General features: G+C 34.1%; 2 protein-coding genes and 3 pseudogenes across 2 annotated transcripts; 2 read left to right on the forward strand and 3 right to left on the reverse strand.

The window, feature by feature from the left end:
- The first annotated feature begins 2,410 nt into the window (after positions 1–2,410).
- Positions 2,411–3,625, forward strand: LOC139105425 (uncharacterized; annotated as a pseudogene).
- LOC139105424 (uncharacterized) lies at positions 3,622–6,004 on the reverse strand (annotated as a pseudogene).
- Positions 6,005–10,443: 4,439 nt separating this feature from the next.
- Positions 10,444–12,983, reverse strand: LOC139105498 (uncharacterized). Its single transcript, XM_070661635.1, has 4 exons — positions 12,722–12,983; positions 12,398–12,609; positions 11,144–11,303; positions 10,444–11,074 (listed from the first exon to the last, which is right to left on the reverse strand). Exons 1-4 carry the CDS (start codon positions 12,840–12,842, stop codon positions 10,914–10,916), a joined length of 654 nt encoding a protein of 217 aa, XP_070517736.1. The 5' UTR covers positions 12,843–12,983; the 3' UTR covers positions 10,444–10,913.
- Positions 12,984–15,744: 2,761 nt separating this feature from the next.
- Positions 15,745–17,031, forward strand: LOC139105606 (uncharacterized). The gene has a single exon (XM_070661798.1). The coding sequence runs from the start codon at positions 15,745–15,747 to the stop codon at positions 17,029–17,031; it is 1,287 nt and encodes a 428-aa protein (XP_070517899.1).
- Positions 17,032–20,504: 3,473 nt separating this feature from the next.
- Positions 20,505–23,622, reverse strand: LOC139105607 (uncharacterized; annotated as a pseudogene).
- Between the last annotated feature and the right edge of the window lie 2,382 nt (positions 23,623–26,004).

Genomic DNA, 26,004 nt, shown 5'->3' on the forward strand with positions numbered 1-26,004 from the left:
ACTATGTAAGTCTTTAAACATTTATGAATATTTAAAAATTACATACAGTATGTCCTGTGTTACATACTAGGAAACAACCACTTCTATACGTATTTTTTGCTTGGCCCTTTTTATGGTTTCCCCTACTTTGCCAATGATTTATATACAACTTATATACAAAATTAAATTCTTTTTTTCTCTTTCTCCATAATAAACATTGCTAGAATACAATTTTAAAAGAAATGTAGTTTAAAATACAGCAATAACGAACATTTTATTAATTAAAAACCATTGAAACAGTTAAATACTTACGTTTTTTACACTTAACAACCATCTTAGCTCCTGACTTTTCTTGAAGTTGTTTTATGGTTTCCCCTCCTTTGCCAATGATTTATATACAACTTATATACAAAATTAAACTCTTTTTTTCTCTTTTTCCATAATAAACATTGCTAGAATACAATTTTAAAAGAAATGTAGTTTAAAATACAGCAATAACGAACATTTTAATAATTGAAAACCATTGAAACAGTTAAATACTTACGTTTTTTATACTTGTCTTAGTCTCAAGCTTTCGCATATTGCATCTCTTTTCGTAGTGGCAGCAAGATGATCACAGATATTTTCTGCACAATTATTGGTAACGTAAACGTCTTCTCCATCGATGTCAATTTCAAATTCGAGTTCGTCTGCCTTTATAATGCAAATATTATGTAAAATGCAACACGCGAGAATGTGGGATGGAATTAGGTCTGTTCTATCCATGGCAAAAGTCGTTAGAAGACTTCGAAATCGGCATTTTAATAACCCAAATGCTCTCTCAATGCTCATTCTCGCAGAGGCGTGACAAAAGTTATAATTTTTTTGCTGGTGGGTCAAATGACCGTTATCTTTATAAGGCGTTAATAGATTTACATATAATTTGTAAGCAGCATCTCCAAGTAAATGAGTATTGTTTACCGAAATGAATCTGGAGTGCCTAGTCTCTATAACGTCAATAGAAAATGAGTCTGCGCTGGTATCATAGGCGTTCCACTGTGGTCCTTTGCAACTTGTGCTCAATTTTTTGCAGAACATATTCAAAAGTTTCAGGAGACATTCTAAATCATACAATATGAGTAATGACATTAGTATTAAATTACAAATAAGAACTTCGTTAAAAGGTTTGTAAAAAATAAGTATTATATTTAAATAAATAATAACACAAATTATATGTAAATAATATAAATTTTACCTGAAATGAGTTTTAAATTGCTGTGTCGAAAACACTGGAATTATATCTGACACATAATTATTTATTCTTGGAACGGGTCTTCTTGGATTTCTTTTCTTTTTTTTTCAAAATAATCATCGTCGTTTTCCGACGATGAAGAAAAGTCTGTGAAGCAATTGACTGTACATTTCACTGCAAGTATTGATATATGGTGTTCCATTATCTTTAATCTAGAACAAATATTAAATTACAAAAACTTTAATCAATCAAGTTGACAAAAAAAAACATGTATTTAAGTTACAAACATCACAAATTACTTCTTTAAAAATGTATTATACTCTAAAATAGAATTAGAATGATTACCTTGGATTTCTTTCAGCTTCTTTTAATATCTTTGAGCACACCACATACACGAAGTAAACGAAAGTAACGATGTCTGCGCCTTGTCGTTTCAGAAAATACTCTTTATATATACCGGCTAAGCAACAACATGTTGTCTGTATAGCAAACGGTGTTTTGAGAGTACAGATCGTCTTGGCATATAAATAATGATATATAAATAGATGACTCACCTGTACAAGAATTGATAGTAAAAAAAAAAAACGTGGAATTCCGAGCTAAGGACATGAGCATCGAAATGCTTTACCATGCAGCCAACCGTCAAGATCACCAGAAAAATCCACTGTTTCGCAGACAACTTTTTGTCAAATACAACCTAAAAAAAAAATCAGTTTCGTTACATTATCTATTTCTCTGTAAAAGCAATATTATACCTGAAAAATAATTCCTGTAAGTACAACGCGGAGTTGTAGCAAAATTAACAAATGCTAGGTTGTTGAAACGGTACCTCAGGTGCGTTCGGGGAGTCACTACCAACGCTATCAACGCAAATGCTATCGACACGCTGGGTGCGTTCGGGGAGATACTATTTGCACCATGTAGCGCTAAAAGTTGTTCGGGGAGACGCTTTTTGGTACTATGAAATTGTAGATGACGTCACTCTAAAACTAATGTGACGTCATTATTGGTGCTATTTCTCGCTATGATTTTCGAGATAGAGCAGGAGATGCTAATAATCTATTGGCGCCACTTTTTAAATTATACAACAGTTAAGCGAAAAAATAGATAGTCAGAAGTCAGTTGAAAGAGGTGAAATAAAAGAGAATTATCAGAGGTTATAAGACAGAAAAAAGTATTAATACTCATAAATACGGAAACATGTCTGAAAAAAAAATTGAAATTGAACTTGTGGATGAAGAAAATAATAAACATTATAAAATAAAAGTATCATCAAATGATGTGGAACGTGCAAAAAATGGTAAGAGTAATAGAGGTTTCATAGATTATGAAAGTTTTGTTTAAAAATTAATAGAAAGGATTAAAACAATAATGTAGTTAATTTGTAACTTTTTTGATTTGTATTATGTTTTCAGATGTTATGTTTGCCACTAAACTTTTAGAGATAACAAAATTGCAATCTAATGCAGAATCAAATATGTCAACTGATGCAATTTGTAATGAAAATATTAATATTGAGTCATCATTTAAATGGTCCTACGAAGCAACTCTTTTACTAATAGAGGAATATCGCCTTCAAGAAAAAAATATGACATCGGGTAAAATATGTCATTAGAAAGCATGGAACAATATTGCATCTGCATTATTTGTTAAAGGTTATAATGTTACTGGCGGTCAGTGTTTATCAAAATTTAATGGAATGAAGAGAACCTACAAGTCTATAAAAGACCATAATAGTAAGACAGGAAATAATTCAAGAACATGGGTTTATATGAATATCATGGAATCTTTGCTTGGTGAGCGACCTTTCATGTCGCCACTAGCAACAATCTCTTCAAGCAATAATTTTGCTACTTTTGATAACTCCAGTTCATCCAATGCAGATGTCTTTAGCGATGTGGATTTTAGTAATCGAAATCCTCGAAAGCGCAAAGCACAGGAAAGCACGTCAAAAATTGCTGAAGCAATTATGCAAAGTCGAAATTTAGCAGAAAAAAACAAAAATCAAAGACATAAGGAAAAAATGGATTTTCGAAAAGATATGTTAAATTTGTTGCAAAAGATGATGGACAAATCTTAAAATCTCACAAATTTATTTTAAATATATATATAAGATAAAAATAGGACAAGAAAAGAATGAATAAGTTGTAATATTGTTTTTTAGTATGTGCTGATCATTTATCTTATATTCTTTGTATGCAATTTTTAATATGTTTCTTTAATATTTAGTTATAACATATAAAGTTAATATATTTTTTTGTTAGTGAGATTTCTGACGTATTGTGATATTTGTATAAGGCTAAAAGAAATGTAAAATGTTACATTTTAAATAAAATTCATTAAAAAAAACACTTTAATATTATAAATGTATTGATTTACATATTGACTTATGTAGGGAGCAAACGAGGAATTATGTTAATGATTTGATAGTTTTATTGAGATAATGGTTTTTTATATAATTATCCTTAACATAATACATTATACATTTATTATTAATATCTCATTGGAAGCCTTTCGCATATTAAGTCTCGCTTGATCGCACCTACTTGTAAATTATCAATAACTTGCTGATGGACATTATCGTTTCTTTCAATATTTAGTGGAAGGAAGTCTAATTCATCATTTTTTAGTACACATACATTATGCAAGACACAACAAGCAAGTATATAACGAGCAATTAAATCAGTTCGAGTCATAGAAAGAACATGCAATAAACTTCGAAATCTTCCTTTTAAAAGGCCAAATGTTTTTTCAATAATTACTCGCGTCGAAGAATGACAATAATTATAATTTTTTTACCGTAGCGTTAAATGACCGTTATCACGATAGGAAACTAAGAGGTTATCATGAAGCTTATATGCTGAATCACCAATTAGGTGACAGTCATTGGGAAATTTTTCTGGATTTCCCAATGCGTTTTGAATTTCAGATAGACGAAACACTCGCTGGTCATGCACGGATCCCACATGTCCAATATAGCAATGCGTAAAACGTAGTTTGTGATTACAAATCCCCTGTAAAAATATATGTATATATGTTACGTTTTAGTTAAAAAATTATGTTTTTAAATACAGCAATAATTATAATAGTTCGATAATAAAAATACAAAATTACAAACCTGTAGCTGAATGGAATGATAACCTTTTCGATTTATATAAGCTTGTGGGTTTATACGAGGTAATGGTATATTGATATGGGTACCATCTATAGCTCCTATTACTTTTGGGAAACCACTGATATTTTCAAAACCTTCCCATATTTCTTGAATCATATTTTCTGTTGGCCATTTAATAAATATTGGTGCTAAATCTGAAAGTGCCTTAGTAACCCGTCGAGTTGCCAACAAAGCTGTTAATCGACTAATATCAAATTTTTCGCATATTGATCTAAAATAGAAAAAATCTAAATATGAAAAATAATTATATTATTATTAAGTTTTTATTAAATAATATACTAACCTATAAGAATCTGGTGTAGCCATTCTCCAAATAGCGATAAGAAATTGTTTTTCTGGAGAAATCATTTGTAGTCCAGGATAATGTCTCTTCAATTTTGAAGCAATCAATGAGAGAGTAAACTCAAACGTATTTCTGGACATTCTATTAAAAAAAAAAATTAGTATAAACAAAAATGGCTAATCTTTTTTCTTTTTTCCTGCTGAAGCCAAACATGCTCTAAAATAGTGTTACGCCCGGTATACGGAGCAGCATGAAGCTGCCGGCTCGCTCCGAGGTTTCGGTTCCCCGTTGCCAGGGGAACGAAGATTATTTATTATGGTTAAGAAATGACAGTTCTGCCCGTGACTTTATTCGGTGCGGATGTCTCTGTATTTGGTTAAAGTTTGATTAAACCTTTATCGTTCCTTTTTCTTAAACCGTCTCTTTTCTTTCGCGGAGTCCGAGTGCCGCGGGTGAGAGAGTGCGAGAAGAGTGAGCGTGAAGCGCGACCGCGGAGACGTTTGCTGACCCCGTTCCCGGCGTAACAATAGTATCTTTGGAGACAGCTTTAAATATATTGTAATAGTACAAATTAAACATAAATTATTCATAATTACCTAAAATGTGATTTAAATTCATTATTTTTCCATGTAGGTATTATTGTTTCTACATAATTTTGTAGCCGGGGAATTTTTCTTTGTTGTACTTCTAAATTATGTAATAAATTTTCGTTGACATCACTGTCAGACGACGAAGACGTCTCTATTAGTTCTTGTAATACAAGTTGTATTATTAATTGTTTTTTCGATCTTTGCATTGTTTTGTATTTGCAGATGTAACAAGAGATATTTGTAACCATGAGCCTCAGTTGTATCACCTAACTATCAATTAATAAAAAAAATAATTTATAACTTTCACAAATCTTATATATAACATTTTATTTTTTATAGTTCCACATATCATTTCTAATGAAATATCGATAATACAAACTTACCTCAATCTGATGCTATTCGAAACTCAACTACCCAAGCAATTGTAGGAAATATACACGTGTTGATACGTTGATAGTGCTAGGTTAGATAGCGCTAACAGAACTGTTTGAGCAGTCCAATAGCGTAAGCGCTATATAATCTCTCCGAACGCATTTATAAGCATTGGTACTGATAGCACTTATAGCGTCTCTCCAAACGCACTCGCTATCTCGTAAGAAATAGCGTTAATAGCGCCGAATGATGACGTCGCACGCTACCATCAATGACGTCACGATTGCATTTGGTAGCACTTTACCTAGCTCCGCGAACATCCAATAGCACTAAATTGCACGAATAGCAACTCCCGAACGCACCAAGAGACAGAGAGAGACAGGGAGAGACAGAGAGAGAGAAAGAGAGAGAGAGAGAGAAGGGGGGAGGGAGAGAGACAGAGGGAGAGAAAGAGAGAGAGAGAGGGGGGAGGGAGAGAGACAGAGAGAGACAGAGAGAGAGAAAGAGAGAGAGGGGGGAGAGAGAGAAAGGGGGAGGGAGGGAGGGAGAGAGAGAGAGAGAGAGAGGCGGAGAAAAATTTCTCACAAAGTAGAAACCTGTAAAAAATGTAGATCTTACAGATATACAGTGACGTTGCTACCATCACTGTAACTACAGCTAACATACTATATGCAGTGATGCCAGGCTGTGGGTTTTTGCAGCACGCCGGTGGAGGGGATGAGCTCCCGCACACCAAGCCAGAGGCACGTCCGTGTACTGTCTACCGTACACGGACGTGCTTCTGACTTGGTGTGCGGGAGCTCATCCCCACCACCGGCGTGCTGCAAAAACCCACATCATGACACAGCCTGACATCACTGACTATATGTCAGTTTCTCTCACCGGATTGGAGGATCAAGGCCCGATAGCGACAACCAACCAAACGCGGCAGCCAATGTCTCCGCACGAGCAGTAGTGTATTAATGGCAAATATTAGCAATACTAGGTGTTTGCACCTATTGTAGTTTGCAAGTGTAATAGCATTACAAAATTGTAAACTCGCCTTTATGCGATTAATAACAACCGACATCTATATTAGCAATTTGAAAAATTCGTTTACTCTGTTTTTAACAATTTTCAACAGTTCCCAGTGAACATTATGACGTCTTAAGGATGTCTTAAAGACGTCTTAAATTTTACAAGATTTAATTGCAATAAAAAATACAGAAAAATATATCGTTTTTATATTTGTTTTATTACTTAAAAAATACATTACTTTAAAATTAAATGTAAAAAAATACAATAATTAAAAAATATAAATGTATTTACACATGTATTTTTTAATTAATGTATTTTTATGTTGTACATGTATTTTTTAAGTAATGTATTTTTATATATGTATTTTTTAAGTAATATATTTTAAAATACATTACTTGAAAAATACATGTATAAAAAAACATTAATTAAAAAATAAAAATATAAAAATACATTAATTAAAAAATATATGTATAAAAATATAATAATTGTAAAATACATATGTATAAAAATATATTTTTATACATATGTATTTTACAATTATTATATTTTTATACATATAAAACAATTTATACATATATATTTTACAATTATTATATTTTTATAAATATTTCGGTTCTTATAGTATTTGTACGTAGTAAAAATAATTCGTTCTTTATTTTTCGTTATTAAAATAGAAAATAAATTACTGACAAATATTTTGTGAATATGTAAGGGACCTTCAATTTTTTTAAAATATTCATTACAAAATTGTATTAATAATGAAAATAGTCATCTCGTGGAAGCAAAATTCAAATACAAAAAGATGCTCGAGGGGATTGCAATATACGTGATTAAAAAAAAATATAGTCTTGACATTAAAAAAAAGATCTAATTTGCAAATTCTAAAACCGAATATGAAATTTATATCTGTATAAAATTACTTAGAGACTATTTGCGCTGTGATGTTCTTGAGTTGTTGTTTATATATTTCTACTTTTTTCTCTTTTTCTTGCAATTGCTTACGATACTCTGCGGCTTGTCTTCGCGCTTCTGCTAATTGTTTATTTAGTACTACTATATCCATTACTGGTTCGTTGCTTTCCGTATTTTCTTTTGTAATTTCTTCTATATCGTTATTAAATTATAAAATTATTGATTCCACAATTTTTGCTGGAGAACTCGCAACTTTCTGAAATATCAAAATTGTATATTTATTTATATTTTTTGTCTGCTGTTAATTAATATTTTCTATCTAAAATAGAGGTAATTTTACTTCTTTTATCGAAACGGAATTCTTGATTTCTGCAACAGTAGATATTGTTGAAGTGTTGGAAACCAATAATTTTGCTGCTTTGTCTACGGCAGATTTTTTCAAAATATTTGTACTCCGTGATGTGATGTTGTTTGAATTTGGATTCGATAGTTTCGATTGAAGTTGATCTGTTCTAATTGTTATAACTTTTCTCGAAGCTCCTTTCCGCGAAGCAACTTGAAGACGTTTAATTGATGAACCACCTTTTGTCAAATTCAAAGCAATTTTTCCAGCTTCTATAAATAACATAAATTATTTTATAATAATGTGTAAATTGTGATATTAATAATTTTTTAATTATTTTAAATGTATGTACGAAAAAGAACCATTTTTAATCATTAATTCATATGTATACATATAAATTAACCCTTCAAATTCTGAACCTGAAATCTGAAAACAAAATAATTAAAAATGTGTGAATCAAAAACATATACATATAATAAAAGTCATTTAATATCATTTCTCTGTTTAATTGTTCCCGATGACGAAGAGATTTGTTCATATTTATTTCACAATCTGGTAGTGTCGCACTGTCTACAGCTTCATCCAATATGTTTGTTAACTCTGAAAAATATATAACGGATTAAAAATAATTCATTTATTATAAAAAATAAAAATATAAAAAAACAATTCAGATCTACATGCGTTTTATTACACTTGAAACGACCGTAATTCTCGGCCGCGAATATCGGGCCAGCAGAGTTGTCCGGATGTGCTCGCCGGGATTACAGGATTCGCGATAGAATGATTAGGTCCGTAAATACAACGAGACGTGGATAAACAATTAACTGATTGTTTATTCAATTAAAAGAATTAAAAAAGAATTGACAATACAGATAAATATGACGAACGCGTGGTTAAGACGTCGCCGGAAGGAACAATCGTATATTAGAAGTCCAACGGTAACGCGGTAATTGGAGCGTGTATGCGCTGGATCGGTACGTCGGTGATCGATACGCGGATCTTTGACGGGCGGGCCGTTACAAGCTTTTCGGCAACCGCCTAGATAACGCCTTAACGGATCGCGGGGCTAGCGGCGCGAATATTCCCAGTCGGCGCGGGCCCGGGGCGGGGCCTGAACAATGTACGCGGCGCGAGACGCGGTAGCCGTAATAGATCGTAGATCGCAACGCGAATGCGGTTTTTAGACTTAGCTGAGGAAGGAGCATCTATCCGGTGTTGCAGTAGCCGAGAGTGCTCGGCCGAGGCGGAGATCTCTCAACCCCGGGCTTGTGCAATGGTGCGAAAGGAGATGCGCCTTGGCAATATGATCGTAGATCCGGGATCGAGATCACTCGAAGGAGGCGAAGTACGCTTCACCCCACGAGCCGGTCTTACGAATCGAATATTGCTTTTGGCTTGAGGAAGACTGCTATGCTGGCAAGCGTCAGGAGTGCCTGACCGAGGCGGAGTTTGCTCCACCCCGTTGTTCTGCTTGCACTAGGAGTCAGTCGGTTCGGATGTTTGCTGTGAGGCCAACGGAACGAGAACGGTGCGCGGTTTTCCCGACTTCGCCTTTTTATCTAGAAAAGACGACGGCCGGGTGTATCCTGGTACGTGGCGCCTGCCGCGGTATTCCGCGGTACCGTACGCGGAGTGTTCGCTCGGACGCGCTCGGGGCCGCTCGTGTAAGTCCGTTCCGCGGGACTTTGCGCGTACTCGTTACTTGTGATAATTATCGCGCCGATGATCGGTTTCTTCGGGAGCACTCTGCGCTCCCCCTCCTGTCCGAGAGGATGGTCGTCTCGGCCTCCGGCGGTTCTTGTCCAGGAACGATGCTTTTCCCGGGGACATCGTTACACACTTACAGCATCTCCAGCATTTGTTACAGGATGACAAATACATGTTGGTTGTGGATTTAAAAGAGCAGATATTCCATCAATTTTCTATTTTTTCTTCTCATATTTTCTCCTCCTTTATTTTGTCTTTTTTGTATTTTTTGTGACCTAAAATATAAAATTTTTTAGTGCATAAACAAATCATTTACCTAATGTATGTAGTGATACTGTAAAACTTATAATTATACAGGGTGTCCCAGACATAACGAAGGATACAGGAAGGATAGATAGTATTGATTGAGACAAGTAGAAAAGTCCCGTACCATTTTGCAAAATTCTCAACCGTTATTGAGAAAAAAATTAAAATGTATAAATTGTATAGGCGTAAGAGCGACAAGGAAGCTGCGCGTGAGTGAGCGCGACAGGCGAATGGCTAGAAATGGCGCCGTCGCCTGTCGCGCTCACTCACGCGCAGCTTCCTTGTCGCTCTTACGCCTATACAATTTATACATTTTAATTTTTTTCTCAATAACGGTTGAGAATTTTGCAAAATGGTACGGAACTTTTCTACTTGTCTCAATCAATTCTATCTATCCTCCCAGTATCCTTCGTTATGTCTGGGACACCCTGTATATAATATATAATAAGAGAAATCAGACTTTCGATCTGGAGAGCGTTCATCATCTTTCTCTTTCTACACTACAATCTACACTCTAATAATACTAAACAGTAATTTATCGAAATAAAATTTACTAATACTCTTCTTTTGTTTTTTTCTCCTTTCTTTTCTCTTCTGCTGTTACTGCTGCTCCTTCTTTTCCCGCTCCTCTAGGTTATTATCTTACTCATCTTCTTTGAAATATGTAATTGAAAGCTGAAACAAGAAAATTTAATTAATACATAAATATAATAGTAATATATGTTCTGTTTAAAATATACTCTCCTTTTAACAATAATTATTTCTTCTTTTCTTCTAGTCTTTCTTCTTCTCTTCATTGCACCTACGTTTCTTTTTTCATATTTTGTTTTCTTTTTTTCTTTTCTTTATGTTAAATATTTTTTATCATAATGTATTTCCGTTTCTTTTCTTTTTTCTACTACTTTTGCATTGCTCCCGTTTCGTCTTTAATTTATCATTTATATCAGCTCCCGCGGGGACCGTGGTGGAACACCGGAGGATCCTCACGCATACGCGAGCTATTGGAACCCCAGTCCGACCACTCTGGGCCCATGGAAACACAATAAAAATTTACATTTTTTTTGCAGGTACTTGACCCGGTCTCCAGCGTGACGTAAAAACTCCTGTATTACTTTTTGTACGTTATTCAATGTGCATCGATCTGTGCAAGTAATGTAATCTGAAATAATAATTAAAAATTTAGCTGTAATAAAAAAATATATTCGTTTAAAATTAACAACATATATACCTAAAATTATGGCCCTAAATGCCGTGTCTTTCACGGATGTTGTATGCTTCCAACCTGTCCATGACAGTTTAATACATAATTCGTCGGTCAATGTGAATCGTAATATGTTTTGTATTTTGTGGCAATACGTATTTCCTCCAATCATGGCAATTTTCTTTTTCTGAAAACAAAAATAAAATATGTAGGCACATTGTATTGCAATTGATAAAAAAAGGTGTATTTGTTTACGCAATGGCTAGCACGTATTATAGATACTATTCACTACTTTAGAATATAAATATCTTTTTTCCTTTGTGTACAGTCACCGGCAATAATGGCCTGTCGCACTGCGGCGACGGCGGCTCCCGTGCGTGAGGTGGGGTAGTGTGCGTGAGGCCTCACCGCGGATCGCGTACGTGAAACGCGGAACGCCGAAAGGAGTGAGAGGACGGGGGAAAATTTGGTGGGGGGGCGTTCTCATGCTCTCTCTCGCTCGCGACCCGTGAGTGTGAGAGAGAAAGCATGAGTGAACGCTAAGGAATTATTATAGGCGCACCTTCGCTCTCTCGCTTGCACGCGTTTGTGTTTATACGGGTAGACAAGGATAGAAGTATATCGCAAGAGTACGCTATTAATTCTAGCGTATACTTTAAGACATTTCGTGACTTTTAACAATCGAAATTAAATACTCATGTTACTTATATTTTAAATATATATTTTTACATTACGTATAATTTAATTTTGAGATAATTTTCGTTTTTTGTTTTGAGAAAAAAATTGTCTTTCTCAAAACAAAAAACGAAAATTATCTCAAAATTAAATTATACGTAATGTAAAAATATATATTTAAAATATAAGTAACATGAGTATTTAATTTCGATTGTTAAAAGTCGCGAAATGTCTTAAAGTATACGCTAGAATTAATAGCGTACTCTTGCGATATACTTCTATCCTTGTCTACCCGTATAAACACAAACGCGTGCAAGCGAGAGAGCGAAGGTGCGCCTATAATAATTCCTTAGCGTTCACTCATGCTTTCTCTCTCACACTCACGGGTCGCGAGCGAGAGAGAGCATGAGAACGCCCCCCCACCAAATTTTCCCCCGTCCTCTCACTCCTTTCGGCGTTCCGCGTTTCACGTACGCGATCCGCGGTGAGGCCTCACGCACACTACCCCACCTCACGCACGGGAGCCGCCGTCGCCGCAGTGCGACAGGCCATTATTGCCGGTGACTGTACACGAAGAAATATTTATATATAAAAAGTATAACTTACGAATTGTTTTCTTATTTGAACATCTCTGTTCATATCATTTTCAAATTCCAAAAATGCATCCACACTGGTTAAAGGGAATGGTGGTAATAACAAATAGTCGTTATTATTTTCATTAATTGGCACCTGTTGATAATTCCCTTCGTTATTATTTAATAAATGTATTATAGTGTTCAACTTTCTGCGCAGAACATCTAGGGTTGTACGGCATGCTTCTATAAAGATCAAGAGATTATTTAAAAATATTTTGTTACATTTCGTTACGTTTTTCGTTACAAGCACGTAAAAAGATTAAAATATAAATATAAAGTATTTCATAATACTTACTGCAACAAGTATGATTCAGGGGTTGTTGCATGTCCTCCAATATTGCATTAGTATTATTACTTATGTCTTCTGCATTTCCGTGTGCATCTTCTACATTTGTGATGTCTCTGTTCTCATTCATAGTAAATAGGTTTTCGACATCACTGAAATGCAAATTGTTGTCAACGTCAGACTCAATATTATCATTTTCCTCTAAGCCTGAAGTTGATTGTGAACTTTTTTCTGAAAAAATAATTACATTAAATGAAATACTGAAAAAATAATATACAGTATATTAATAATTTGCGTTGACAAATTTTTTTCCTTATTCAACTTGATAATTGTTATACATACCGTAATTCAAATTGGAAGATTTATTATACAGGGTGTCCCAGATCAGTGGACAATGCCGTAAATGATAGGTAGATGTAATCAAATTAAAACGAAAAGTCCTTTACCATTTTAAAAAATTCTCAATAGTTTTCGAGAAAAAAATTAAAATATATAAAATGTATAAGCGTAAGAGCGACAAGAAAGCTGCGCGTGAGTGAGTGCGACAGGCGAATGATTAGAAATGGCACCGTCGTCTGTCGCGCTTACTCAGTCCACGCTTCCTCGTCGCTCTTACGCGTACATAAATTAATTTTTTTCTTGAAAACTATTGAGAATTTTTCAAAATGGTACAGGACTTTTCGTTTTAATTCGATTAAATCTACCTATCATTTTCGGCATCGTCTACTGATCTGAGACACCGTGTATAAACTGCTTTCAGTTTTGTACGTACATGGCGGTTTTTCTAATACATACATCTTCTTTTGTTTCTTTTTAGGTCCTGTTAAACATATATATTATGTACACAATTTTTATCTTTAAAACAATACTACAGGTATGCATGTCACATGATGTTAAAAAATATTACATAGACATAACATTATTACTCACTCATATTTTCATCGTCATCTTCTATTTTATCATGAAATAAAAGTTTTTTTATTGACCTTTTTTCCGTTATTGGCGTAACATTGCACATTTTTTCCATTCTTACTTCATCTTCAGATGTAGTAATATAAATCGCCTTTTTTCCGCTTCGCGGGCCATCTTGTATGTTTCTGTTGGAAAAGTAATTACATTAATAGCAATATACAGTAATATTTATTACTCTTTTCATATATTTTGACATATAATATTATTCATAATTTTTGTGATATTTACCATAAGGTCCTGTAATGCGGCGATATTGTAAAGTGGACCATTTTTTATCGGGAGCAATTCCTTTTGCTATTGCCACTGTAGCGTTAATTTCCTTAGGAGGCCAACAAAACATTTTATTTATTTTATCCACCCACATACTGGGGACAACTGAGCACCAGTCTTTATAAAAAATAATATTATACATCTGAAACAAAATTTGTAATAACAATTTAAAACTGAGAATGTACATTGATATGTTACAACATTTAAGAATTGTAATATTTTTGCTTCGGTACGTACTTTATTGTACATAATACAAATCTTTGTAATGCCATTATTAATGTAATAAAGGCATTACAAAATGTGCTTCATCAAACAAAATATGAACTCCTTTTGTCTTTATATCACTCACAGGTATTACCTCTAAATCTGAAACCTGACTGTTACTGGTATGTATGTCCATGTGTTGCGAGTTACATGGATATCCTGAAATGAGCTGTAAATCTGTGTATTTATTGCCCAAAATAACTGGACTGTCGTTGTGGAACCCAATATATTTAATGCAAACGACGGATCTATCTTTCAGGTAGCAACAGTTATTTGGAGACTTGGTTTTTAATATATAGTTTTTAAATTGTATTGTTTTGCATGATCGTTCACAATTTAGAGGTAAACTTTTTCCGTTTGGTTTTAACAGGAGTGGTTCCTTTATGATCTCACTTTTTTTTTTAGAACGTAATTTATATTCATGTATTCTGTTTTTTAGTTGAGAAAGATGTTTTTCAGACTTACGTAACTTCTTCTTTAATGATTGTAAGTAATTTTCAAATGGGAATGCACTGAATGTGTCTAAGCATCCGTACGTTTTAACATCTTGAGAGAGATGTAACAAGTTATACACATTATACACCGTTGCGCTGTCACCATATAATATTGTAAAGTTTTTAACAAAATATGTTAATAACTCGTTTACATAAGTATTATTATACAAACAATTCTCTGGGTGACTCAATATTCTAATTGCAGTATGTAACACGCAAAAGTGTATGTAATAATTCTTGTTTAAATATTTTTTTTTAATTATAGGCCCAAGATACAAGAGAAACAATCTAAATTCTGTTGCTTTCCACCGGTCCATTTCATTAATTCCACGTGCGTATCGCACAAATTCTACTGGAATGTACTTGTTGAATGTTATCATGTCAATGGATAGTGCATCTATATCCATCGCACATAAGCGGAAGACTATTTTCCCCTTCGTCCATAATTGTATTAATTTTTTCATTACCCCTAGACATACAAGATGCATGTAGTTTAAGGGAAAATTATTAATCATATCCAATCCAGTTAATTTCTCAAAAAGCGAAACGGTAATATGATGCTGTTAGGATGCGATAGCTAGAATAAGATATTATAATATTAATTACACTAAGTAACATAAGCCGTTCCTAAGAAGAATCGTGCGTCATTAAGCTTTGTCAGCTTCAATTAAGTTCTTTGAAAGAACAACAGATTTGCGCACGACTTGTGCACACGACTTTTGCACACGAGCTCAGGAGTGGGCACCCGCGCATTACTGACGCCCCGAGAGAACGTTCATTCTCATCCGTACTCTCCCTGTAATAGCATAGTGAGAATCCGAGTAGAAAAATAAATAGACATAGTTATCTTTTGATTCGTTCTGTTCTTATTTAAAAATACACAAACTTAACAATTGGCGACGAGGATGGGATCCTGGGCTAATTACAAATTCTAGAAGAAGTTTGAAGAACGAACATTCCAGTCAAGTATTTGATTACATACATAGTGATTACACATACAAGTGATTACACACAAATTGGTGGATCGTTAAGATGTCGAAGACTTTGGATTCAAAAGAGGCAGTGTCACGCCCAGCCTCTCCGGCGATACCGGGAAGTTCAAGGACACCGGCGGTACAAGCAGGAGTAGTCCCCAATTCACTAACCATTGAAGCTTTTGATCCGGAAAAGACATCGTGGTGTCGATGGTTACAACGACTACAAGGGGCCTTCTTGATTTTTAATATTCGCGAGGACGGGAGAGTACCATACCTCTTACATTATGTGGGGTCCTCGGCTTTTGATATTCTCTGCAATCGTTTGGATCCGGAGGATCCTTTTCAACAACGGTTTGAAAGATTGACAAGTCTTTTGGAAAATTTTTACGATCCTCCACCTTTGGAAATAGCGGAGAATTTCCGTTTTCATCAACGCCGCCAGGAAAACGGAGAAAATGTGCAGCAGTTTGCATCCGCGCTGCACAAATTAAGTATTCATTGCAAATTTGGGGACTATCTGAAAACGGCATTGAGAAATCAACTGGTGTTCGGATTGGCCAGCAAGAAAATTCAAACCCGACTATTGGAAAAAAAGGACTTAACATACGAAGAAGCCCTCAAGGTGGCCACCACAATGGAATTATCAGAAAAAGGATCATCTTCGCTCCAAGTGGCACATACGGGGGCGCCTGTTCAGGTGGATACGGTATTGACAGGAAAAAGGAACCCGCGGCGACAGCAGACTTCGTTCACTAAGGCAACACTTAAGGGGAAACCAACCCAGGGACGTACCAATAATTTTAATTCTAGTCCTACTCCGCGTTATCAAACTTTTAATTCGCGTGCGCAGACAGGTAATTTTAAATTCAAGAGGGAACCTCTCTCTAAAACCGTTACATGTTACAGATGCGGCAAAGGCCATTTGGCCTCACAATGCGATTTGGATAGGAATCTTAAATGTTCGGGCTGTGGCGAAAAAGGGCATTTGAGAAAGGTGTGCTTCAAATCCAGGGAGCAGGCAAATCAACTGGAGGATATTTTACATTTAGAACATCCCCAATTTCGAGACAAATTTTTCTGCGCATTGGAAATTAACAACAAACCTGTCAGCTTTGAAGTGGATAGCGGTTCGGCCGTCACTATCATGAATAAAAACGATGCGAGTCGTTTGTTTCCAGGTTCGATCATAAATCATACCGATCTGAATTTACTTGCGTTTTGTAAAACTATTATTAAGGTCGTAGGATATATTACCGTTAAAGTTAAACATACAAATACGTTGCGTGTACTAAACATTTATTTAACTAATATTAAAAGGAAACCGTTATTAGGCAGGGAGTAGATTCGCCAACTATTCAGTTGTGTAGATTTTCCAAAGATTTTATCTTGTGATGCAATGGATAATATTACAACCGGCAGTTCCAAAAACTTGAGCTTACAAAATATTTTACATAAATACCAGGAAGTTCGTTCGAATGACTGGTCTAAAATTGCGGGAGTACAAGCTAAATTACATTTAATTCCGAATCCAAAACCAGTATTCTTAAAAGCTCGATCCGTGCCATTCAAAATTAAAGAACTTCTTGAGAAAGAACTGGATGAGTTACTCCAAGCCGGGGTGCTGGAGAAAACTGAAACTTCGGAATGGGCTACACCTATTGTTCCGATCTTAAAACCCAACGGCCGTTTACGAATATGCGGCGATTATAAAGCTACATTGAATACACAACTGAAAGTGGATGAACACCCCCTTCCTAACATTAATGAAATTTTTACCCGATTAGCGGGCGGTTCCAAATTTTCAAAAATTGACTTACGTCAGGCCTATCTACAATTAGAAGTCGATGCCGAAAGTAGTAAATTGCTTACACTTAACACACATAAAGGCCTATACAAAGTAAACCGTTTAATGTACGGAATCGCTTCGGCCCCGGCCATATGGCAAAGAACTATCGAAAATATATTACAAGACATTCCCGGTACCGCGGTTTTTCTAGATGATATCGTAATTACAGGTGAAAACGAACAAGTACACTTACAAAGACTACAATCTGTTATGCAAAAATTACATTCACACAACATAAGAATTAATATGGACAAATCCAAATTTTTAATGGACGAAATTCAGTATTGCGGATATACTTTGCGAAAAGAAGGTATAATAAAACAAAAATCAAAAATGGAAGCTATTAAAGACATGCCGCATCCACGGAACCCCCAGGAACTTAGGGCTTTTCTTGGAATGATTAATTATTACGGTAGATTTATCCCAAATTTAAGTACAATTCTTTATCCATTAAATACCTTGCTTCATTTAAATTCAAAATTTGTATGGACAAATAAGCAAGAACAGGCATTTCTCCAAGCTAAAAAGGCATTTTTAAGCAATAAAATTCTTGCACATTACAATCCAAAACTCCCTTTAATACTAGCCACAGATGCCAGTCCGTACGGCGTCGGAGCAGTTCTATCTCAGTTACACCCTGATGGTACCGAAAAAGTAATACAATACGCCTCGCAAACTCTCACCAAAACACAACAAAACTATTCACAAATTGATAAAGAAGCTTACAGCATAATTTTTGGTATTAAAAAGTTCCATCAATACTTATTCGGAAATCACTTTACATTACTTACAGATCACAAGCCCCTAATACAAATTTTTGCTCCGAATAAAAGTTTACCTGTATACAGTGCAATGAGAATGCAACATTACGCAATTTTCTTACAAGGATTCCAATACAAAATTAAATACAGAAAATCAATTGAACATAGCAATGCGGATTGCCTCTCAAGATTGCCGGTATCTAATAATAATACAATTATGGATGTAGTAGAAGCCTATCAATTAGAAGAATTACAAGATTTTCCAATCAATGCATTAATAATTGAAAAAGAAACAAAACGCGATCCTGAATTAATACATTTAGTACATGCCTTGCAATCCGGAAAACAAGTACAAAATAAAGAGAGATTTAATCTAAATCAAGAAGAATTTACAATCCAAAATAATATACTTTTTAGAGGCTTTCGCATTGTTATACCGAAATCACTACAATCAAAAATTCTAAATCAATTACACACCGGACATTTTGGTATAAATAAAATGAAAGCTATTGCCCGTAGTTTTTGTTGGTGGTCCGGTATTGATACAGATATACAAAAATTAGTTTACAACTGTGCTGCCTGTAATGCGACAAGAAATAATCTACCAAAAATTGAAAAACATATATGGGAACCAGCATCTGCTCCAATGCACCGAATACATGCGGACTTTGCGGGACCATTCTTAGGAAAATGGTTCTTAGTAATTATAGATGCATATTCGAAATGGCCAGAAGTTAAAATAATGAAAAATATTACAGCAAAATCTACAATTACAGAATTCAAAAATTTCTTTGCATCTTTTGGTTTTCCAAAAATTATAGTTACAGATAATGGCACAAATTTTGTATCTGAGGAATTTCAAAGATTTCTCAAACTTCATGGCATTACACATAAACGCACTTCACCATACAATCCCGCTACTAATGGTCAAGCCGAGCGTTTTATTCAAACTCTCAAAAACGCGTTAAAGCGAGCAAATGCTACTGAAACAAATGTAAACTCTAATCTAGAAAAATTTTTGTTACATTATCGAGCGGCTCCTCACGCGAGCACAAATGTATCTCCGGCGGAATTATTTTTAGGTCATAAAATTCGCACTAAATTAAATTTAATCTTTCCTTCACAAAAGGAAGAGGCTACGGCAAATTCTGCGATAAAAGTTAAGCAATTACAATTAGGCCAGCGAGTAGCGTGTAGAAATTATATAGGAAATGTTAAATGGAAATACGGATACGTTAAGAAATTGATTGGTAAACTACACTATGAAATTACGCTTGATGATGATCGAATTTGGAAACGTCATATTAACCAACTGCGCGCTATCGGAGCTTATACACCGGCATCCGATGGTCATGAAAGCTACGGACCCGTCGAAGATATTTTACAAGATCAAAATCCCCCTATTCTTTATAATTCTCCAAAAAGTTTCTCCAGATCACCTCCAACACCAACAGATGCATTGATTGTTTTTGTTAATGATCCATTTTTTTTTTCGCTAATGGAATAGAAATAAATGGATGTTCTTACATTATTGTTGAGAGGACGCATCGTCCAACTACAATTTATAAATATGTAGGAAGCTATGTTCTTGAATCCAATGCTTAAGTTTATTAGCTAAGATTCATGTTTTATTTTATTCATTATGTTTATTATATTAATCATTAGTTTTCTAGGTTTAAAAGTACGATTGAGATCCTTTTAAATCTATGCTACGTTTATTTCAATGCGATTATCATGTAAGATCCAGATCACCTACAAAACCCCCATCACCACACCGCCCAGAACAAATTGTAAAAAGTCCACAAATTACACCGGATATACGACGATTTTTTAGAAAACAGCAGCCGCCTTCTCGTTTCGGTGAAACATTATAATATTGATTTTTTTTTCTTACAAGGAAAGGTGTTAGGATGCGATAGCTAGAATAAGATATTATAATATTAATTACACTAAGTAACATAAGCCGTTCCTAAGAAGAATCGTGCGTCATTAAGCTTTGTCAGCTTCAATTAAGTTCTTTGAAAGAACAATAGATTTGCGCACGACTTGTGCACACGACTTTTGCACACGAGCTCAGGAGTGGGCACCCGCGCATTACTGACGCCCCGAGAGAACGTTTATTCTCATCCGTACTCTCCCTGTAATAGCATAGTGAGAATCCGAGTAGAAAAATAAATAGACATAGTTATCTTTTGATTCGTTCTGTTCTTATTTGAAAATACACAAACTTAACAGATGCTCTTCATTAGCTCTATTGCGGAAGTTGCCGTTTGTTCTTAATATGGCATCATGTTCGTCAAAGACCATTCTAAGATTAATGTAACTTCCTTCACAAAAACATTTTCTGCAACCAAAGTAAGCATTATGACCTCTCGTGCCAGTTACGAAAGATTTAGCTGGAGCATCGCAAATTACTGCTCTTATTGTTACACGGTATGTTTTGTTATTAAACACAAAGCCATTTTTGTGTAAATTATGATACTCGTCACAAAATCGTTGTAAGAATGTTGACGCATTTGTAGGTTTTTTATTGCCATGATAGGCACCAATGAGAAATGGATCTGTGTCATTAATATTAAAAATTACACCGAGTATTGGCCATAGCTGGCTTTGTGAACTTTTTGCTAGAGGAAGTCCATCAATATTAATATTGATCTGAATTTCATTAATATCGCTCAAATTTGTACATTGCAATTTATCTTGCAATGCGTTTTCTAAACCGTAATGGTAATAATGTCCATTATCACATTCCATTACAATAGTTTGTTTGGGCGTTTGTAACAGCGTTCTGGCATCACCAGGCAATTCATGATGGCCTCCTTCTTTCAATATTTTCAACAATGAAGTTAATCATCTGTGAGTGACATTATACTCAATTGCCCATAATTGTAAATTTTCTTTTAATCCAGACTTTGCTGTACTTAAATTATTATTAAACGTTGACTCCTGTGTACATTCGTCTGTACCGCTAAAATATGTATTTTCTTCATTAACCGTTTTTGTGTTACTTCCAACACATTCATAAACCACATTATTCATTTTTTCTTCAATATTATATTCTGTAAGTGACTCTGGCACGGCAGTACGATTGATGTTAACAGATGCCACAGCATCTTCTCTTTGTCTCATAAGACATAACCGACGATTTTGTTGCCTGCGCGATAAATATCTAAATTTCTTTATTTTAGGCATTGTTCTTTATGTCCTTTGCGCTTAGCGTTGAACAGTACATCAGAAAGCAGAAATCATAAGAAAAAATTGTAAAATGTTGCAGAGCAAACACAGAGCAAGATATATACATAGAAATCTAATCAGCAAAATAGAAATAAGAAATACTCTTTAAAATGATTAAAAAATGCTAGTAATTGTATTTGCAGACAACATATTATTTGAAATAAAACTTTTTTAATGTGTAAAAACGAAATAATTGATATTTAATAATATCTTAAACGTTAAATTAAATATTTTACTTTGCCTATCAATAAATAAATGAAATATAATGTTACACATTTAATTTTTCAGCCAAAAAACCGAGAAAGTAAAGGTATAACAGTTTCATAATGTGAAAGAGAACGCAGATACATAATATATGAAGCCAGATATGTCTGCAAGTATGTGTATAACCGGAGCAATAATAAGAACCGAGCGATTAAACATTTCTTATTGCAGAGCAAACACGGAGCAGGAAAATTAGACAAAATTTGTCTTACCTTTAACGCTCTAAATATTCTATTCTCTTAACTACAGCTCTTCAAACGCTCAATATCGCCAATCGCTCAATAACTCCGTGTGCTTCCAATGATGGAGTTACGAGGAGTAAACTAGTAACAGTTGTGATATCGGAAAAACTGAGCAGAGTAACAAAAACGTTAAGACAATTGAGCAACGAGGGCATACTCCCTCGCATTCTATCACGAGTAAAAGCGTGCGCGTAATATACACTGAGTTAAATATAATGTATCAATAAAATTACAATTTTTGAGATTTAAATGTAAAATTATTTACTGTAAAAAGTTGTTCATACATTTCTATACATTATATAAATATATAATTTACAATAACTTTTTTCGTAATAACATTACTTTAAAATAATAATAATTATTCGCAAGCGTAGCTTAAATTAACATTTCCCTTATACGCCGTTACAGAAAATATCGTGGCATCTTCTAGTCATATTATCAATTCTCCTTGTTGTCCGGGTATAACATTGCGTAAAGAATTACGAACAGGAGTGTACATGGAAAGCAAACCTTGATTGATGCTCCAAGTCATTGCCCACTTGCTTTGTGCTTTTTTTGAGGACATTCCTGACTCTTTGTAAGTTTTATCGTTCGTCGTAAAACGGAATATACCCTCCTCATCCGAGTCGGAATTATACTGAATTCCACTTTTGCACATGCTGAACCTGTAAATTATACCAAATTAATACCTTAAAACTTTTCATTCTAAATTCTAAATATTTTAAAATATTGTTTAGGGAAAGTAGATTCCTGTAAGAGAGTGGACGCCAAATCGAGGCCAATATGACTCTCCATATGATTAGTGTATTTCGGCCTTGACGCCGATGGTTCCCAGAAAAATTAATCAGTATTAAACCGATTATATAGTTGTTCATAAATGCGTTTAGACGGTATCTGGACGGAAGCACAAGGTAAATTGATTTCCAGTTGTAGTGTAGAACTGTGTGTGCCTTTTTCCATAAATTCCTATCATTTCTTGTCAATTCCCAGGTGTAATCAAGTTTCCACCATTACTAATTAAACATTAAAAAATTGTTTAATTAACATATTAATAAATATTTATTTAAGAATATTTAAAATGTGCTAACCTTTGTTCATTCTTCTAACCATGCTCATGACATTTTGAGTGGAGTGTATCGGATTCGCGCATGATTCGTCTATAAGTGAACGAAAATGGTGCATGTTTTGGAATTTTCTCTAAGATTAAATCCAAAATCCGTTTATCACTTTCTATTTCTTCTTCAGAACTATCTTCTAATGGAGCACTGAGACGTTCTGGATAAACTGCAATGATCACTACTCTTGCCCAACCAATATTATCATTGACTTGTTGATACATTGTAGTGCCATTCTTCCCGTCGGTTGTAGCTCATCGTATTTCGATTGGAAAGCTAAGAAATAAAATAAAGGCATATTGACACTGAGAGATTGAATCCATTCTCTGTATTGATTATTTCCAAAACATGTCTAGTAAAATGAAATATTTACCTGAAGTAATAATTTTTGACCAATTCAATAGCTGCTTTCTATTAACATTAGCAATCAAAAAATTCTCACCTGTAACATAATAAATTTTTACATTTATATATATATATATATATATATATATATATATATATATATATATATATATATATATATACACACTAGTGGAAAAAATTAAGGGATCAAAAAAAAATTTGAAATTTTTTAACATTTTTCAAGTGGTTGTATTTTCCTTAAAAATAGTCGTAATAGAATTTTAAAAAAAGCATTTTAAAGCTTGAAGTTTCTAGTTTTGAGATCTCACGATCAAAAAATTTTTCACGCAACGTGTTTTGCTCAATCCTCACGAATTCCGAAAAAAATTTTTTTTTGAAATTTTTTCGGTTCTTTCTATTGGTCTACGACCTTGGAAAAAATTTTTCTAACTTAACCACTATATGGGTCGGATAACTTGTTTACTCAGCTTTAATTTGCTTTTTTGAAAAGTTCAATACGACCATTTCTCGCTGAGATATCGAACTTTGAATAGAAAAGGATCTTTTTGTCTTTAACCATCAATATCTCAGCAACCGCTGATTGCACAAAAAAATGAAGGAGGGTTTTGAAATCTTGAACAAATTTCCCACAAAAATCAACTACGCTTTTTTGAAAAAAAAATTTTTTTTTATTCTTTACATTAATTTGAAAAATCAAGAAGAAAAGGACTTTTGGTGGCTTTTGGGATAATTAAGTGCTAAGTTGAAAATATCGAGAAAACCAGAAATGTTCAGTGTGCCTTTTACAGTTCAATATGCCCACAAAAACCCCACAAAGTTTCGATTCAATCGATCAAACCGTTTTTTTGTTTTATTCGATTGAATTTTTGAAAACAATTAAAGGATCACGATTTTGACTTTAAATAATCATAATCTTGAAAAAAAAGCAAAGAAAATGTTTTTTCAGTTTTTCTAAGCTTTTTTAATGATAAAAATGTTTAAATTTTTTATGGGAAAAAAAAATTTCCCAAAAAAAATTTCAAAAAATTTTTTTTTTTGAAAAATTTTGAAAATTTTTTTTTTAATGATGTAATGCGCGCGCGCGCACACACACACACAAGAAGTGTAAATTCGACCGGGCAACCTCCACGTGGTACACTTTGGATAATGCTGATGCCGGCGGTAGTTTCTGTTCTACATTTTTTGGAGTCATTAAAAAAAAATTTCCAAAACTTTTCAAAAAAAAATTTTTTTGAAATTTTTTTTGGGACATTTTTTTTTTCCCATAAAAAATTTAAACATTTTTATCATTAAAAAAGCTTAGAAAAACTAAAAAAACATTTTCTTTGCCTTTTTTTCAAGATTATGATCATTTAAAGTCAAAATCGTGATCCTTTAATTGTTTTCAAAAATTCAATCGAATAAAACAAAAACGGCTTGATCGATTGAATCGAAACTTTGTGGGGTTTTTGTGGGCATATTGAACTGTAAAAGGCACACTGAACATTTCTGGTTTTCTCGATATTTTCAACTTAGCACTTAATTATCCCAAAAGCCACCAAAAGTCCTTTTCTTCTTGATTTTTCAAATTAATGTAAAGAATAAAAAAATTTTTTTCAAAAAAGTTGATTTTGTGGGAAATTTGTTCAAGATTTCAAAACCCTCCTTCATTTTCTTGTGCAATCAGCGGTTGCTGAGATAATGATGGTTAAAGACAAAAAGATCCTTTTCTATTCAAAGTTCGATATCTTAGCGAGAAATGGTCGTATTGAACTTTTCAAAAAAGCAAAGTAAAGCTGAGTAAACAAGTTATCCGACCCATATAGTGGTTAAGTTAGAAAAATTTTTTCCAAGGTCGTAGACCAATAGAAAGAACCGAAAAAATTTCAAAAAAAAATTTTTTTCGGAATTCGTGAGATTGAGCAAACACGTTGCGTGAAAAATTTGATCGTGAGATCTCAAAACTAGAAACTTCAAGCTTTAAAATGCTTTTTTTAAAATTCTATTACGATCATTTTTAAGGAAAATACAACCACTTGAAAAATGTCAAAAAATTTCAAATTTTTTTTTGATCCCTTAATTTTTTCCACTAGTGTATATACAGGGTGTCTCACCCCATGTGTCGAATCCGTTAGGAATAGATAGAACTCGGGTAGACAAATAAGAAAGTCCCACACCATTTTGCAAAATTCTCAATGGTTATTGAGAAAAAAATTAATTTGTCTAGCGCAAGAGCGATAAGGAAGCCACGCGTGAGTGAGCGCGACAGGCGACGGCGCCATTCCTAGCCATTCGCCTGTCACGTTCACTCGCCCGCAGCTTCCTTGTTGCTCTTGCGCTAGACAAATTAATTTTTTTCTCAATAACCATTGAGAATTTTGCAAAATGGTGTGGGACTTTCTTATTTGTCTACCCGAGTTCTGTCTATTCCTAACGGATTCGACACGTGGGGTGAGACACACTGTATATATGTATATATTTTTCCTTACCTCAGACATGATAGTTTGC

Source organism: Cardiocondyla obscurior, linkage group LG09 (assembly GCF_019399895.1).
Source record: "Cardiocondyla obscurior isolate alpha-2009 linkage group LG09, Cobs3.1, whole genome shotgun sequence".
In the NCBI taxonomy this organism is placed as follows: domain Eukaryota; kingdom Metazoa; phylum Arthropoda; class Insecta; order Hymenoptera; family Formicidae; genus Cardiocondyla; species Cardiocondyla obscurior.